The sequence below is a fragment of the Phragmites australis genome, chromosome 17 (genome assembly GCF_958298935.1).
Source record: "Phragmites australis chromosome 17, lpPhrAust1.1, whole genome shotgun sequence".
NCBI lineage: Eukaryota > Viridiplantae > Streptophyta > Magnoliopsida > Poales > Poaceae > Phragmites > Phragmites australis.
Window position 1 is genome coordinate 23744127 of NC_084937.1, and position 13858 is coordinate 23757984.

Here is a 13858-nt window from a genome sequence, read left to right on the forward strand (position 1 = left end):
AGGATATGGATAATCAACAACTCAATATAGAGGTAATTCAATTCATTAACATAGGTTCTACCCACCAAAACCTGACAATGGACTCGCTACTCATGCAATCATACATAAAACGTAATTTATCAAGTTATACAATATGAGATCCAAAGTAGTAGGTTGAGTATGATTAGATACTTGCCTTACTACTCTGGTGGTTGCTTGATACTCCCGATGCAACACTCACATAACTCAGGTAGCTCGGCGGCGCCTTCACTCGCTTGGATCGTCAGCGTAACACTCTCTAAACAAATCAGTAATTCATTGCAAAAACAATCAAATGATAAAAAAGTGTGCATATGATACATGCTTGAAAATTAATAGAGCGACGTGTTTCAAAAACATTTGCAAAAGACCACCAAATGATTAGAGTTCCAAAGTTTAAAACCCCGGACAAGGTAACCTAAGTACATATAGCCTTGAAGGGCTGGCGGTCAGACCGACGTGGAGGTGGCAGTCTGGCCATCGGCTTACAGAAGGTTTTGGCACCTGGCGGTCAAACTGACGGTATGTCGGCGGTCAGATCGCGAGACCCTGCCAGCGCCACTTTGTAAGTCCACCAGCGAAGGCTACGGTGAAACCTTCGACCATGAAAGATACTAAAATGCTCTATGGGACTGGTGGAGAGCTTCTAAAGTGATTTGGACAACATTCACCGAGCTAAACTCAAAATACCCTATGGATAAGCCCTAGGCTAGGGTTAAGTTTGGATCTAAATGACATGAGGATCGGATCGAGCTTAGGAATGATGGAGAATTAATAGGGAATGTCTCACCTTAGTGTAGGGAAGCATTCTATTGGAGGAATTCACTCCGGGGAACCTTTGATTTGGAGATCAGGCTCCAGGGTCGTGTAGGGGCTTAAGTTGGATGAACTCGCATGGAAATTTCACCGACGACGAGGATGAGCTCGAGAAAGCCTTCGGGGAGCTCGAGGAAGTTCCCTCCATCGATCTCCGATCATGTGGAGGTCGAGGTGATCTCTCCCTCTCTCTTGCTGTGAGTGAGAGTGAGAGTGTATGAGAGAGTAAGTGTGAGAGAGTTGGTCAATTTCCTTAAGTTGAGCCACTGCGTCGTGGCGGTCAAACCCATCAATTTCATATTTTCTCGATTTAATTTTATATTAAATCTTTCGGTAGTCATAACTTCTTCATTCTTACTTCGATTCATGAGATTCTTTTGCTGAAATTCATTTAAATTCAAGATCTACCTATCTATCCCATTATGGTATCCATTAGGACTCTTTTGGCTTTCCATTTGGTGTTATTTGTTCTCCTCTAGTGTAGTTCATTATTGATCGTAGTCGCGTCTGCAGAACGAGCAGAGTTTTGTGAGTGTTGCGCGGGAAGCGTCAGGAGCGAGAAAGATCCATATTTCGATCAAGGTTTAGAAGAGAACATCGAAGAAGGCAAGTCCTATCTCCTTGGTCACATTGAACATATGTTTTTAAATAATCTACATGATCAACTAAAATTGGACTTATTATCGCATATGCTATGTATTGCATTTTCTTTCAAACTGCTTGTAGTAGTTAATCATATTAAACAATTGTCATACCTAAAATATCATCATCCAGATACATATAACCCTAGAAATTACAAGTCGTTATCTATATTAATGTCGGACGACACCTTGATATCTAGCATGCTTAGTATTGAATACGTCTCCTCGGAGATGTCGCCTTGAAATGCATCTCTTCGGATATATCGCTTTGCTATTTATCAAATTAACTCATATAATATGAATCCTTGATGGTTGTGAAATCCTTGATGTCGTGTGAGATATGGAGCGTGATGTGTAAAAATGGGTGAAAACTGTTTTGGCGAGGCAGGTAGAGTAGTCCTCTGATAGAAGATGCTCTTGGGGGTTGAGTTACTTTTGTGGTATTCATTGCTAGAAGATACCTACCATGGCTGTTTAAGTACAAAATCTTGCGCCGTCATGTTGAGTCACCTCCATACAACCATGCGTCCTGTATGAGCAGGACTTGACTTTTCTTTCACCGGACTGGGTTATGCATCATACTAGGAGGCTAAGAGCCACGAACAGTCAAGTGATTATCTGGCCCTCTGCTTGAATGTGCAGAGACTGGCATGCGCTTAAAAATAGAACCTGATATTCAGTACAAGACCTTTAGTACTTAGGGGTAAATCTCGTAGAAAAGCTCGATAGGAAAGGTGATTGAAGTGTCCCGGTATGATTCGCTCCTCCGCTTTCAACGGTTGGAGGCTGAGCATATCGCATAAGTACAATGTGCAACCTTTGAACAGTGTAAACCTATTTGAATAGTCATGTCCACGGTCATAGACATACGAAGACATGGTCATACTTGATTAGACTCTATGTGTGTGTCTTGATGAGTATGGACTCGATGTCAGTGTGATGAGATCGCTGGTTCAATCAGCCAGTATCTGTGTGGCATTAGAGGTACACCAGATGTGATGATAGGGACTGCAAAGTGAGATATAGCCCCTCCTAGGATCAAAAACCCTCTGATATGACTTGTTACTTGGTTTTGAACTACTTCAAATTATTTTTAAGCTATCGGTAGAGAATACAACTGAATGGCTGCATAAAATTACTTTACACTTAAAACTAAACCGTAAAGTCTTATCCTTGAAATAACCTTTATGCATCTATCAACCATTTAAAGTAGTATAGGGCTTGCTAAGTATCTTCCGTATTCACTCTTGCTATCATTCAAATAAGGAAGCCACTGTCGACTACATTGAGGATGGAGGCGTGGATGAAGAGTAGAGTTAGAAGTCACATCCACATCCTAGCTGCTTGTGTCTTGGGTAGTTATTTCCGATGTGCTTTTATTGGCCGTTAGTCCAAGTTTGTGATATATCATATGGTTTGTAAACCTTTTGTACTCTAAATCTTAATACCTCATATACGAAGTTTGACTATGATATCATGATTATTATACTATGCGTATCAACTACTTGATCTAGGGACTAATATAGGAGACATAGGAGATCCCTGGTTTGTGGTCTTACAACTATTGCCTCCTACTCTCCACTCCTTTCAGCCCAAATTTGGCCACCGTCATCAAATTTGTCACCAATGGTGAGTGGCTCCCCTCCTCCCTATTCTACTAACATCACCTTGATCCCTTCTAATTCCAGCGTCATCCTCACATCTTGGAAGCCATCGAAATCCACTCGGGATCGAATACAATGGAGCGTCACTGCCTTCCTCCTCCTTTCTTCTCTAGCTCTGGTTACCCTTCTGCCATTGCAGCTGCTTGGTGAGCACCCTGAGCCCATCTCCTACCTCCCCTGCCCCTTTGTGCATGCTCCCAAGGGCCACATAGCACCACAGGCACCCTGCACTTTAGCCTCATTCTATCGTCCTTCTTCTCTACCACTGTCCACCGGTAGTGCAGCATTTGCCGAGCCAACCCTCCTGCCACCTTCAATGAAACGCGCAATAGCTCCCTAATAGTAAGAAGCATAGACAAAAGCCTCCCTGCACATTTTCCACTTCTCACCGATCGTTGCCCGACCACCAGCGAGCTCTCGCCGCCACTCTGGCCATCTTTCGATGAGAAGAATCCCACCACCACATTCACCTCATCAAGTAGATCCCCGGCGTGCAGTACACGTTGAGGACCAACACTTGTAGCTACTATCGGAGAGAATTCCGGTGAGCTCCTCCCTCTACGCCACCGCAGAACTTTTCCAGTACCAAAAACCACTCCTTGTCCACATGATAGCCATAGCCTCATTGTTGAGTCAACACCATGGTGCATAGTCTCGGTCCATAGTAGAGCCACCTTTGTAAACCCTCTCGGTCCTTAAGCCCACAAACCTAATTCACAAAAAGTGTCCAACCTAGACAGTCGTTGACCATGGGCCTCACATGCCAGTGCAGTACACGTTGAGGACCAATATTCTAGGGAATATTCTTCCCTTTTTTCTAGAATTAACCTTTCGAATGACCCATTTTGACTCCGATTTCCATGATTATTTCACCTAAACTCATCTAAATTCAAGTTCTATCCAACCATACCAATTTCATAATTTTTGGAGTTCATTTAAATTTTCAATTGGTTTTGTTTGAATTTGTTGAGCTGTTTTTGTCGTAGTTTACTTATTTGGCATTAATTTTCGTATGTTAGACGAAGGAGTGCATGAGTAAGATATTGAGGACCCAGACTACAAGGAAGGACTAGAAGAAGACTTCAAAGAAGGCAAGTCCTAACTTCCCTATCATATTTGACCTAACTTTTATAATCACAACCCATTTAAGCATGTATTAAAAATGCTATAATTTTGCATACTTAATTTAATTAATTTAAAATCCTTGAATAGTATGCTACATATTTCTATTGCCTTACTTGCACACATTGAAACCCTAGAAGATCCGCAACATCAACTAGAATGATTGTTTGGATGGATGCTTTGTTTATTAGCATGCTTAGGACTTATTACCATTGAGATGAATAATGAGTAGATAATGTTTTAATCATGCTTTTGTGAATTGTGTGAAAATGTGTGGAGTGTGTTAATGGAATCAAAAACCTATTTTGGCGAGGGTGAGTAAGGTACCTATCGAGACAAGATTACCTTAGAGCAGGTTCGCCTTTGGGGTGTTTCTGCTAGGAGATATTTGCCTTGGTTGCATAAGGACTGATTCATACGCCGTCATACTAAGCAACCCTCGTACGACTACATAGTTGTATGGGTAGCCTTTCACATCCCACTAGTTGACCTTGATATTCACTTGGAGGCTGGTAGTAGCAACAGGAGCCAAGAGAAAACCCGAGCAATCTAAGTGAAGTCCTGTGATCTAGTTGGACACTAGGTGAGCCATATTTTATCATGAACCCCTGGTGACGTGTTCCGTAGGTGGATATCATGGTGACTCGGTGGGTATAGGATCTCGTTATGCCTACTCTAGCCACAACGGTGGTGAAAGTTGCACATATCTTATGGGTAAAAATGTATAACCTCTATAGAGCGTAAACCTATATAGATAACACTGTTGGCGGTCACGGATGCATGAAGCTATGGCCACACAATGATTAGCCCAATGTTGTGTGTACCCCTTAATGTGTGTGAGTGGGTTGTGTGTCTATACTTTTGGAAGTGCATGCTATGTGTCGTGGGATGGATATAACTATGTCCGCTAATAGTAAAAAGTTAGGAACTAATGTGATTGATGTATCTCCCTCAGGACGAACGACCATAAATTTGACTTAAACATTGTCTTACCAAATAATGTCAAACTCACTTGCAAAGCCAACCCTTGTATAAAAAAAGGCTTTTTGCTAAAAGTAAGTCCTATGGTTTTATCTTTGGTTATACCACTTATGCATCTATTAATCCTTTAAAATAATATTAGAACTTACTGAGTACCTTAATTACCCACTCTTGCTTATTTTTAGATGAGGAACCTAAGTACAACTTCCCCAACAATGAAGATGAAGAATAAAAAAGACTAGAGTTACGTTCACATCCAAGTTGTCTGTAGGTGTTAGGCCTATCTAGCTAACGTTCGCTATGTTGTTATCTTGTGTTCCACTCTGTCAACCATTTATGTATTAAACTATGTGGTGTAAAACTTATGTAAGACCCTAGCTAAGATTCGATATGAACAATGTAATGAATGTATGGCTATGATACTCTTTTGTGGAAGATGCATATGCACAGGGAATAGAAATGTTGTACAGAAAGCTTTGGGAGGCTAAAGACAACCTCTATTTAGAATACGATCTCTTTTGAACAAGACGCATTTTCCTATGCTAGTCCAGCTGATGAATAAATCTCCAAGCTGTTTGTCAAGAATACTTTGTATTACTTGACTGAAATGGTCAATCTAGCAAAAGAATCGTGATGGACTGACTACTGTTTCCAGCAATGAATAAAAGAATATTTAGTCGTATGGAATAATGGTTCCGACAATTAGGCCTAGCGCATGTGACCAAAGACACTTGTTGTAGCTGAAGGACCTGGAAATACAAACAGGCACCAAAGAACAAATTAGCAATCTGAAGGGTGGCTAGCCGCCTCTATAGCAGTTCACAGAATGTAGTCCAGATTATTTTTTAATTTTAAAAAAGAATGTATTCCAAATACTCAAACTAAATAGCCATACCTCTTGGTCGCCGTTTCCCCTCCATTGCTTCTTTCTTGTAATGACAGCTTTGGCACAGGAAAGGACCCTGCCAACCTCGTAATTTCTCATACTGCAATGGGTTGGCATGTACTGAAATTCCCTGCCCAGATTTCAATCGTACCAGACAAACTGCACAACTGGAGGGCGCAAAAAATTTCTGAAGTGCATATCCTGTAGTTAGCCTGCAGTTCACGAATAAGAGTGTAAGAAATCAAATTTATTATGAGGTCTAAGGCAAATAAAAAACGAAAAAAATATTGGATGTTAAAAGCACACAGATTTGCATTTCACAAATATTTAGCAAAATATCATAAAGAATCTAAACAATCAAATGATTGCAAGTGTATTTCTGATTCTGTTCATGTCAGAAAAGAAGTGCTGCACTGAACGGAGGTCAGTGGAACAAGAACCCAAACAGGAAGCAGAATTGACAACATGATGTACGAAACATATGCAGTCTGCCTTTTATTCGACTATATAAACGCTTTTAGCTCAAGTTTACACTTGAACAAGTAAAAGGAAAGGTAGAACTATCAAGAGTTTGGTTTTGGTGGCATATTTCTTCTGCAAAGACAAATGGTAAATATTATTGATCTTACTGTGTCATATCCGTGAATTAGTATGTATCAATCAAATCTGGCTGGTTTGAGGACAACACGTAAATGATTAGAGGAAAGAAGAGAATCCAAGGTTGTGGTGGATGGGAAAGGAATCAGCAGACAATATTGAATATTAATATGCAATGAAACAAAAATAGGGCTATGTGCATCCGGACGTTAGCCTGATTGGTAAGGACGGAGTTTGCATGGCGCGAGCGCTCGAGCCAGCACGTGTTCGAGCCCGAGCGCTCGCATAGGCATGCACGGAGCAGACACGCACGGAGCGAACTTGTTCGACCCTATCTAAAAAAAATATCATAAAAATAGATCCTACTGTTAAAAAAAATGAGGTTGTGTGGCTGACACCATCAATCAGCAGTGTGCCAGCTCATTTGCTGTTTGTAATAGTTATTAAAAACCTGCTATTCTTTAGCAGACAGCCAGACTGATGTTGCTCATACGGGACAATCAAGTGGAATACCACAGTGATTACCCAAGCTGATAATGGCTCTTTCATTGCCATCTATCTACTCTACAGTGATGCACTGGTACACATAAGGACATCTCCATCACAATTTACAGCGATGCTAGTACTCAGTTAATTTCAAGTTGATGCATCTACTGATGCGCATGTCTTTCAAAATCAAGGAAAACCCTACTATGTTTTCATGCGACATTTATGTTTTTACTTCTTAAAATTATACATGAGCTCCAAATCTAATACCACAAATGCAAAAGAAACAAAAACTGTGAAGTTCATGACATGTTACCTTTTAGAAAGCATCGCAGAGCCATCTTCAAATATTTCTTCCACCATATCTGGTTCAGCGTATTCTCTATCTGTCCTAAAGGGAACATCTGGAGATTTTCGGCGAAACATATTATTGAATGCAATCTTCCCATGCCTCTTAGGAGGACTTGGAGCTAGTTTTTCTGGAGGTAGTATGTCTATCACGATGCAAGTAGTATCATCCCTGATTCCTCGAGGCTGGATTGCTTCCTAAATACGAAAAAAGAATTATATCACGAATGAGTCTCAGAAATTGCTAAGATTAACCAAAGAAATAATGTGAGTTAGTTACATTAACAATTCGATTGGCAGCTACATCTGATGGGAACCCACGGGAACAGTCAAGAGCCATTCCAGAAGTCAAATCATCCCACACGCCATCACTTGCAATGATAATTCTGCCACCAGCATTGGAAAGCTGTAACAAAAGCACGATAGAAGATCAAATAGCCTCACACACCTAGTCACGGAGTGAACTTCAGCGGTCATAATCAAAAGCAAATGATACTAAAAACTGCAAATGTTGTGGAATATTTTAGAGAAAGCCATCTCGAAGAAGAAAATTAAGTTGGCATCTGACGAGAATGGACATGGCAAACGCAATGTTTGGAACAGAAGACGTGTGAGGTGAAGAGCAGAACTTTCAGATGAACAAACCTTCACTTGCTTAACATGAGGAACAGCAATGATGCATTCACCAACATCCAAATCCCCTATCGATCTAGATAGGCACAAGCCACCTGGCCAACATCTAAGAGGACCAACCTGAAATGGCAAAAGATAAATCTATAAATCCAACATATTTTAACTAACAAAACAAAGATATTAAATTAGACTAGGAAACCATAGAATGTATTGAACACAAATGATAATTGTGTTAGAAACAGGTGAACTTGCAGTGTCTGAGATAAGATAAATATTGTTCTAATTAAAGTCACAAGCTTGAATTACACTGCACTAATTTTTCAGATGTAAAACAAAATCTATACATTGGGTCTATACCGGCAAAGATAATGGTAACCATACCATTAAAAAAATGTCAAAGGATACGGTGCAAAATGGAAACTACATTACGATTGAAACAAACCGCACAAGTTATTCATTCCTATCAGAAATTAAGATGCCGATTAGCTTGTGGAGCGCATTGAACAAGGACACGGAGTACACTTTAACACAGCAAATTCGATAGTTAAATCATGGAGTAACAGGTGACTGCAGAGAATGGTAAGTTATACACCAAACATCCACACTATACATCCCAATTCAAGAGCACAAAGGATTCAAGGTGAGACACAAACCTCGGGACCACCGACAATTTCCATTTTCCCAACCTTGCTTCCAAATGCAGTAACGCGTTCGACCCTAGAAAACAAACAAATCCTAAGTATTACAATTCTCAATAAGTACACATCTTCAAATGTGAAACATAGGTTCCTGTTTGTTTCAGCTTTTTGCTGGTTTCTGCTTCTCAGAATCCAAAAACTGAAACAAACAGTCTGTCTTATTGCTAGCTTTTAAAAAACTGAAAAACCGGTTTCTGATGAAATAAACTAAAAGCTGATAAGTTGGATGGGAATGAATTTTCTTTGGTGTGCTGAAAATCTAAAAATTTATTATAAAAACTAACAGCCAAAAGGAATAAGCAATTTTCAGCAAAAGCCGTTTTCCAGTGAAAGCCCATAAATTTTAGTTATACCAAACAGGACCATACTCATCTGGGTTGGAGTCAAAGCGATGATCAGCTGATAAATAGTATACTGAACCATCAGCAGATTCTAGAATGCAACGTGAATCACCAACAGATGCTACTGTTACAACCCACTCGTCTATTATCACAAATGTCACAGTTGTACCAGAAGTTTCAGCTGAAAAAAATAAAGAGTGTGTTTTAGAAACGAAAAGGGCATAACTCAACTTTACAGGTATCTAAAAAATATGTTAAACAGGAAAAGCAGATAGCAAGTAAATTTGAACTACAGACAAAGTTCTCATATATTCTGTTCCCACAGGCAAACAGAAATTGCTAAATAGTAACACATGTGCACTGCATCTGCATTGGTTAAAAGAAACACATGTGCTTTGCCTATCATATGAGAGACTGCAATGTATGTTTGTTTATTGAAACATGCCATCAATATTAAATATCGTAAGCTGAACAAGAATATGTCTGATTTACCTCCTGCCAGGAAATCTTTATCTGTCTTGACAAACGCTGCAACAAGCGCACGTGGGAGCACTGCCAGCCACTCCTCTCTGCTCAAGCACGTAGGCATGGCACGCAAGACATTGCTCAACAGATTCTCCTTCGCATATATGGCGGCTCCAGTTCCGTTGTGTCCATCAAACAGCTATCAACAAAACACAGTGAACAACGATCAATCATCAAAGAGCTATAAAAGAAACACTGATCAACGATGTAGCATCCAATACTAGCAATCAACAAAACGGACTGAGATCCTCTATATTGGAGAAGTTAAGAAAGGTGAACTACACCGTTGCACCGATAAAAACGGAGAGTCTGTAACTGTCGCTACAGTAACATATGAACAGTAAAGTATGTTACTACGTATAGCACATCACTGTTGCTATAGTATCTACTACAGTATTATCGATTAATTAATGTGGACTACTGTTGGTGTTGACTCATTACACTGTTTACACAGTGATTCTCTGCATTAATCGCAATTAAGACGGAGGATCCGAGTCCAAACAAAACACAGCAATCAATGATCATTAAACAGGAATCCACTACTCAATACTTCAATAATGCCCAGTAGAATACGACCACTCACCCACTAAATAGATATGATGGACGCAATGGTTATATAACAGCAAAAAATAAGGATAAGACGAGCATATGCAAACTCAAATTTAACATGACCATCGTCACTAGGATCAATGGTAACATTCCACCCCATACGTATCATGTTTGTACCATGCACTGGTCTACATGCCAAGAAAAAAGCGCAACCACTTATTTCTGTTGACCAAAAAGATGGAACAACTCCAATCGGAAAAGGAGAAAAGCGCGTAGTACGTGCCAGTCACGTACAGGAGGAGAGTCCAGCACTCCTGCATGTCTAAAACCACACACGATTCCAGGGAGGCAAATGCGATCTCTACTTCCTAGAATCTTCTAGACTCTGAGTAGGATGATTAGAGCAACGCGGTACCGCGAAGACGGAGAAGGAGGTGGATGGGTCCCCGGCGACGCGCTGCCCAGCGTCGGCGCGGAGCAGCGTGAAGTCCTCGCCCTTGCGGCTGCGGCTTGCCTCCCCGCACAGCACGTCCGGCCTCTCCATCCGCTCGTTCGTCAACTCCCGCCGCAGCAGCACGCCCAGCGGCACCGTCCTCGCCGCCATCGCCATCGATCGGCCCGCCGCGCCGCCTCTCAAAACCCTCGACCGCCAGACGACCAAGGAGAACTCTGCTTTCAGACGGCTACCGACTCGTCTCCGCGCAAGCAACCTTGACCAAAAAAAAAGGTCAGGCGGAAAAAAAACGTCGCGGTCGCGCAGGCAGATATAGCAGGAGGCCGCGATCGTGGGCGGCAGCACTTGGTGCGTGAGCGGAACCAGCAAGCGAGCGAGCGACAGCGGAGACGCGATCGACTTGGAGACGAGTAGGTTGAGGGAGGGATCGCTGGATCGGCGCGGGCGTTTCGGTTTTCTCGGGACGAACGCGCAATGCGATCTCGCTTCGCTCTCCTACTTCTCCCTCGCGCCGCCCGCCCGTGGTGGCGCCCTGGCCTCTAGCCGTTTCCCTCGCGTCGCGGTCTGGTCGTTCCCCGTTCCAACCCGCGCGCTGTACGTGTGTTTCGGCCTGGGCCCTGGGGGCGCCACGCTGAGCTGGAGTCGCGCGCGTCTGAGAACCCGAGAAGGCCGGCTTGACGGGGTCAGGAGACGAGATCACGAGGGATCTGCGGAAACGTGCCGGCCGGCGGCTCCGTCCGTCATCTGGCGGTGAACATGTGGAGCGAGCTCGGGAGCATGCGGACATGGGCTGGTGCGCATGGAAACCTCTTAAAAAATCAACAAGGCCCCGCCTCCATGCTGGGAAAGCCCAAAACCGGCGGCCAGGCCCATTGGCCATTGCCATCCATTGAGGCGTCGCCTCCGCCTGTGACTTGCGTTCGCGTACAAGACGAGGCGTTTATGGTTTGGGTACTTGTGGTACGTCAACGTAATAGGAAATTTTTGATAGAGTATGTCTAGATCATTTATTTGTGTTGATATTTATGTTATATAGTTTGTAAAAAATTATAGACGTAAAAAAATTAATAGATAGATGACTATCAGATAAAAAATGAACAGATGAAATTAGACATAGGTGCATAGAGACATATTGAGTTGCAATTCCCTTATCATCTGCTCATCTAGTTTTGTAACGGCTGGTGTTATTGATGGTCAATTGGTTATATTAGTTGGACTACTGCTTTCGTAAACCAATTATGATGACGGGCTAGATACCAAGTTTAGTGCGTATGTAAGGAGGATGACGGCTAATTGAGTGTTGTGCAAAGGTTGGCTACTTGTAATGGAGATTCATTGATATCTCTACTACTTAAAAATTCTCTACCACATTATATCTTCACACATGTTCCACTCCCATCCCTTGTTCCACTCTCTGTCCGCACGTACGCCAACCCCACGTGACTTTGGGCCGTCGCACGCGCCAGCCCACTCCCCCTCCCCTCCGAGCGCACCCCGGCCGAGCGGAATCTGCACACATTGGCCCGCGACCACGTCCACACCCCCGCTCTCCCTCTCTCACTGCTGCTTGCGCCCACCTGTCAGCATGCATCTTCAACCTCCCGCCGCCCTCCTCTCTGTACCACACCCGACACCCTGCCTCAATCAGCGCTCAAAGAAAGAAAGCCAACACCATGCAACCGCATAAATGATAAACTCGACTGAAAGGGAAGGAAGGATATCGCACAAATGAAGGAATTGAAGCATCAATGGATTTCTCATGCGTGATTTCCGTTGGCACCTGAACCCTAGTCGATCAATCCCCGCGCTTTCGGCCTATAAAACCCCACCCGATACCCCCTCTAGCCTCACAACCACCCCCGCAGTTTCCCCCTCTCTTTCCCGAGACCCGAGCGATAGTGCCACCTAGAGCCTCCTCACCGAGCTTCGAGCATCGTCGTGCTTCCTCGTTGTCGCCAGGCCTTTGCACCACTCCCCGATGCCAACACGTCGCCAAAATGAGTTCTTCGTCGGTCGGATCACCTTTTTCGCCACTCGTCGGAACTCCCCGGCCACCGTGACAACGTCTTCACCCCTCTCCGGCCACGCATCGTGGCCTCGAGCTCGCCAACGTTGCCCAAGTCATTAGATTCCAGGTAGGCCAGGCGTCCACCATCCGATCTCACGTGTGTTGATAGGATTAAAAGTCACGTACCCTTTCGTCCAAATTAGATCAGAGCCATCGAATCAACTGTGAGGAACCATCCAAATAGTATTCTAATTAATCATTAAGCTGATCATTTAAATAATCACAACTAGAATGATTAACCAGAATATTATTCCGGTAGTCCCAGCACATATTTTGTATCCAAGATATGACATCACAACAAAGATTAAGGAAGAGCAAGTAATTAAATTATATTACAAGCATAAGAGTTATTACAATTTAAAAATACACTACGCGGCGAAAAAGTAATATCTATGAACAATAACAACAACTAGGTGAAACCATATGCCCTTAAGCTCCACCCAAAAGTACGTAATTCGAGTAGATAGCTATAAGTAACCATTCAAACAGTATTCTAATTAATTATTAATCGATCATTTACTTAATAACGACTTCAATGATTAATCAGAATACCACTCTGGTAGTCCCAACACATGTTTTGTGTCCAAGATCGGAACACATGTCTTTCCAACATATAACATCACAACAAAGCTTAACAAAGAACGAGTAATTTGATTATATTACAAGTTCTTAAGCATCCATAATTTCTTATAATTTACAACAAAAGAGAGATAGGAGGAGACTAAAACTAATCAACTTCTAGACAAAAGAGAACTATGCAACGGAAGCTAAAACTATAAACAACAAAAGGAGGATGGAGCCATACGCCCTTAGGCTCCATCACAAAAGCACGGCATCCGAGTACCACCCTTGGTGGGTGTGAAGTAGTCAAAGACCAGCTCCTCCTCGCCGGTAGCACCTGAAAGAATAGTGTGAGTACGAAGGTACTCGCAAGACTTAATTCATATTAGGTACTTATAGATAACTTGACTCTACAGATTATGAATTATGATGTTAGCAAGAATACGACCACATGGTTAAGTAAATTTATA

General features: G+C 42.5%; 1 protein-coding gene across 1 annotated transcript; it reads right to left on the reverse strand.

Moving 5' to 3' along the window:
- Positions 1-5766: 5766 nt before the first annotated feature.
- Positions 5767-11602, reverse strand: LOC133896665 (probable protein phosphatase 2C 69). Its single transcript, XM_062337264.1, has 9 exons — positions 10721-11602; positions 9724-9895; positions 9259-9412; positions 8846-8909; positions 8205-8312; positions 7840-7965; positions 7528-7757; positions 6138-6340; positions 5767-5991 (listed from the first exon to the last, which is right to left on the reverse strand). Exons 1-9 carry the CDS (start codon positions 10913-10915, stop codon positions 5951-5953), a joined length of 1293 nt encoding a protein of 430 aa, XP_062193248.1. The 5' UTR covers positions 10916-11602; the 3' UTR covers positions 5767-5950.
- Between the last annotated feature and the right edge of the window lie 2256 nt (positions 11603-13858).

Excerpts from the sequence above, each read along its gene's own strand:
- LOC133896665 (XM_062337264.1), bottom strand. The coding sequence starts at position 10,915 with ATGGCGATGGCGGCGAGGACGGTGCCGCTGGGCGTGCTGCTGCGGCGG. Across the intron at positions 9,896-10,720 it reads CCTCCTTCTCCGTCTTCGCG|CTGTTTGATGGACACAACGG; the intron begins GTACCGCGTTGC and ends TTTTGTTGATAG. Across the intron at positions 8,313-8,845 it reads AAATTGTCGGTGGTCCCGAG|GTTGGTCCTCTTAGATGTTG; the intron begins GTTTGTGTCTCA and ends TTGCCATTTCAG.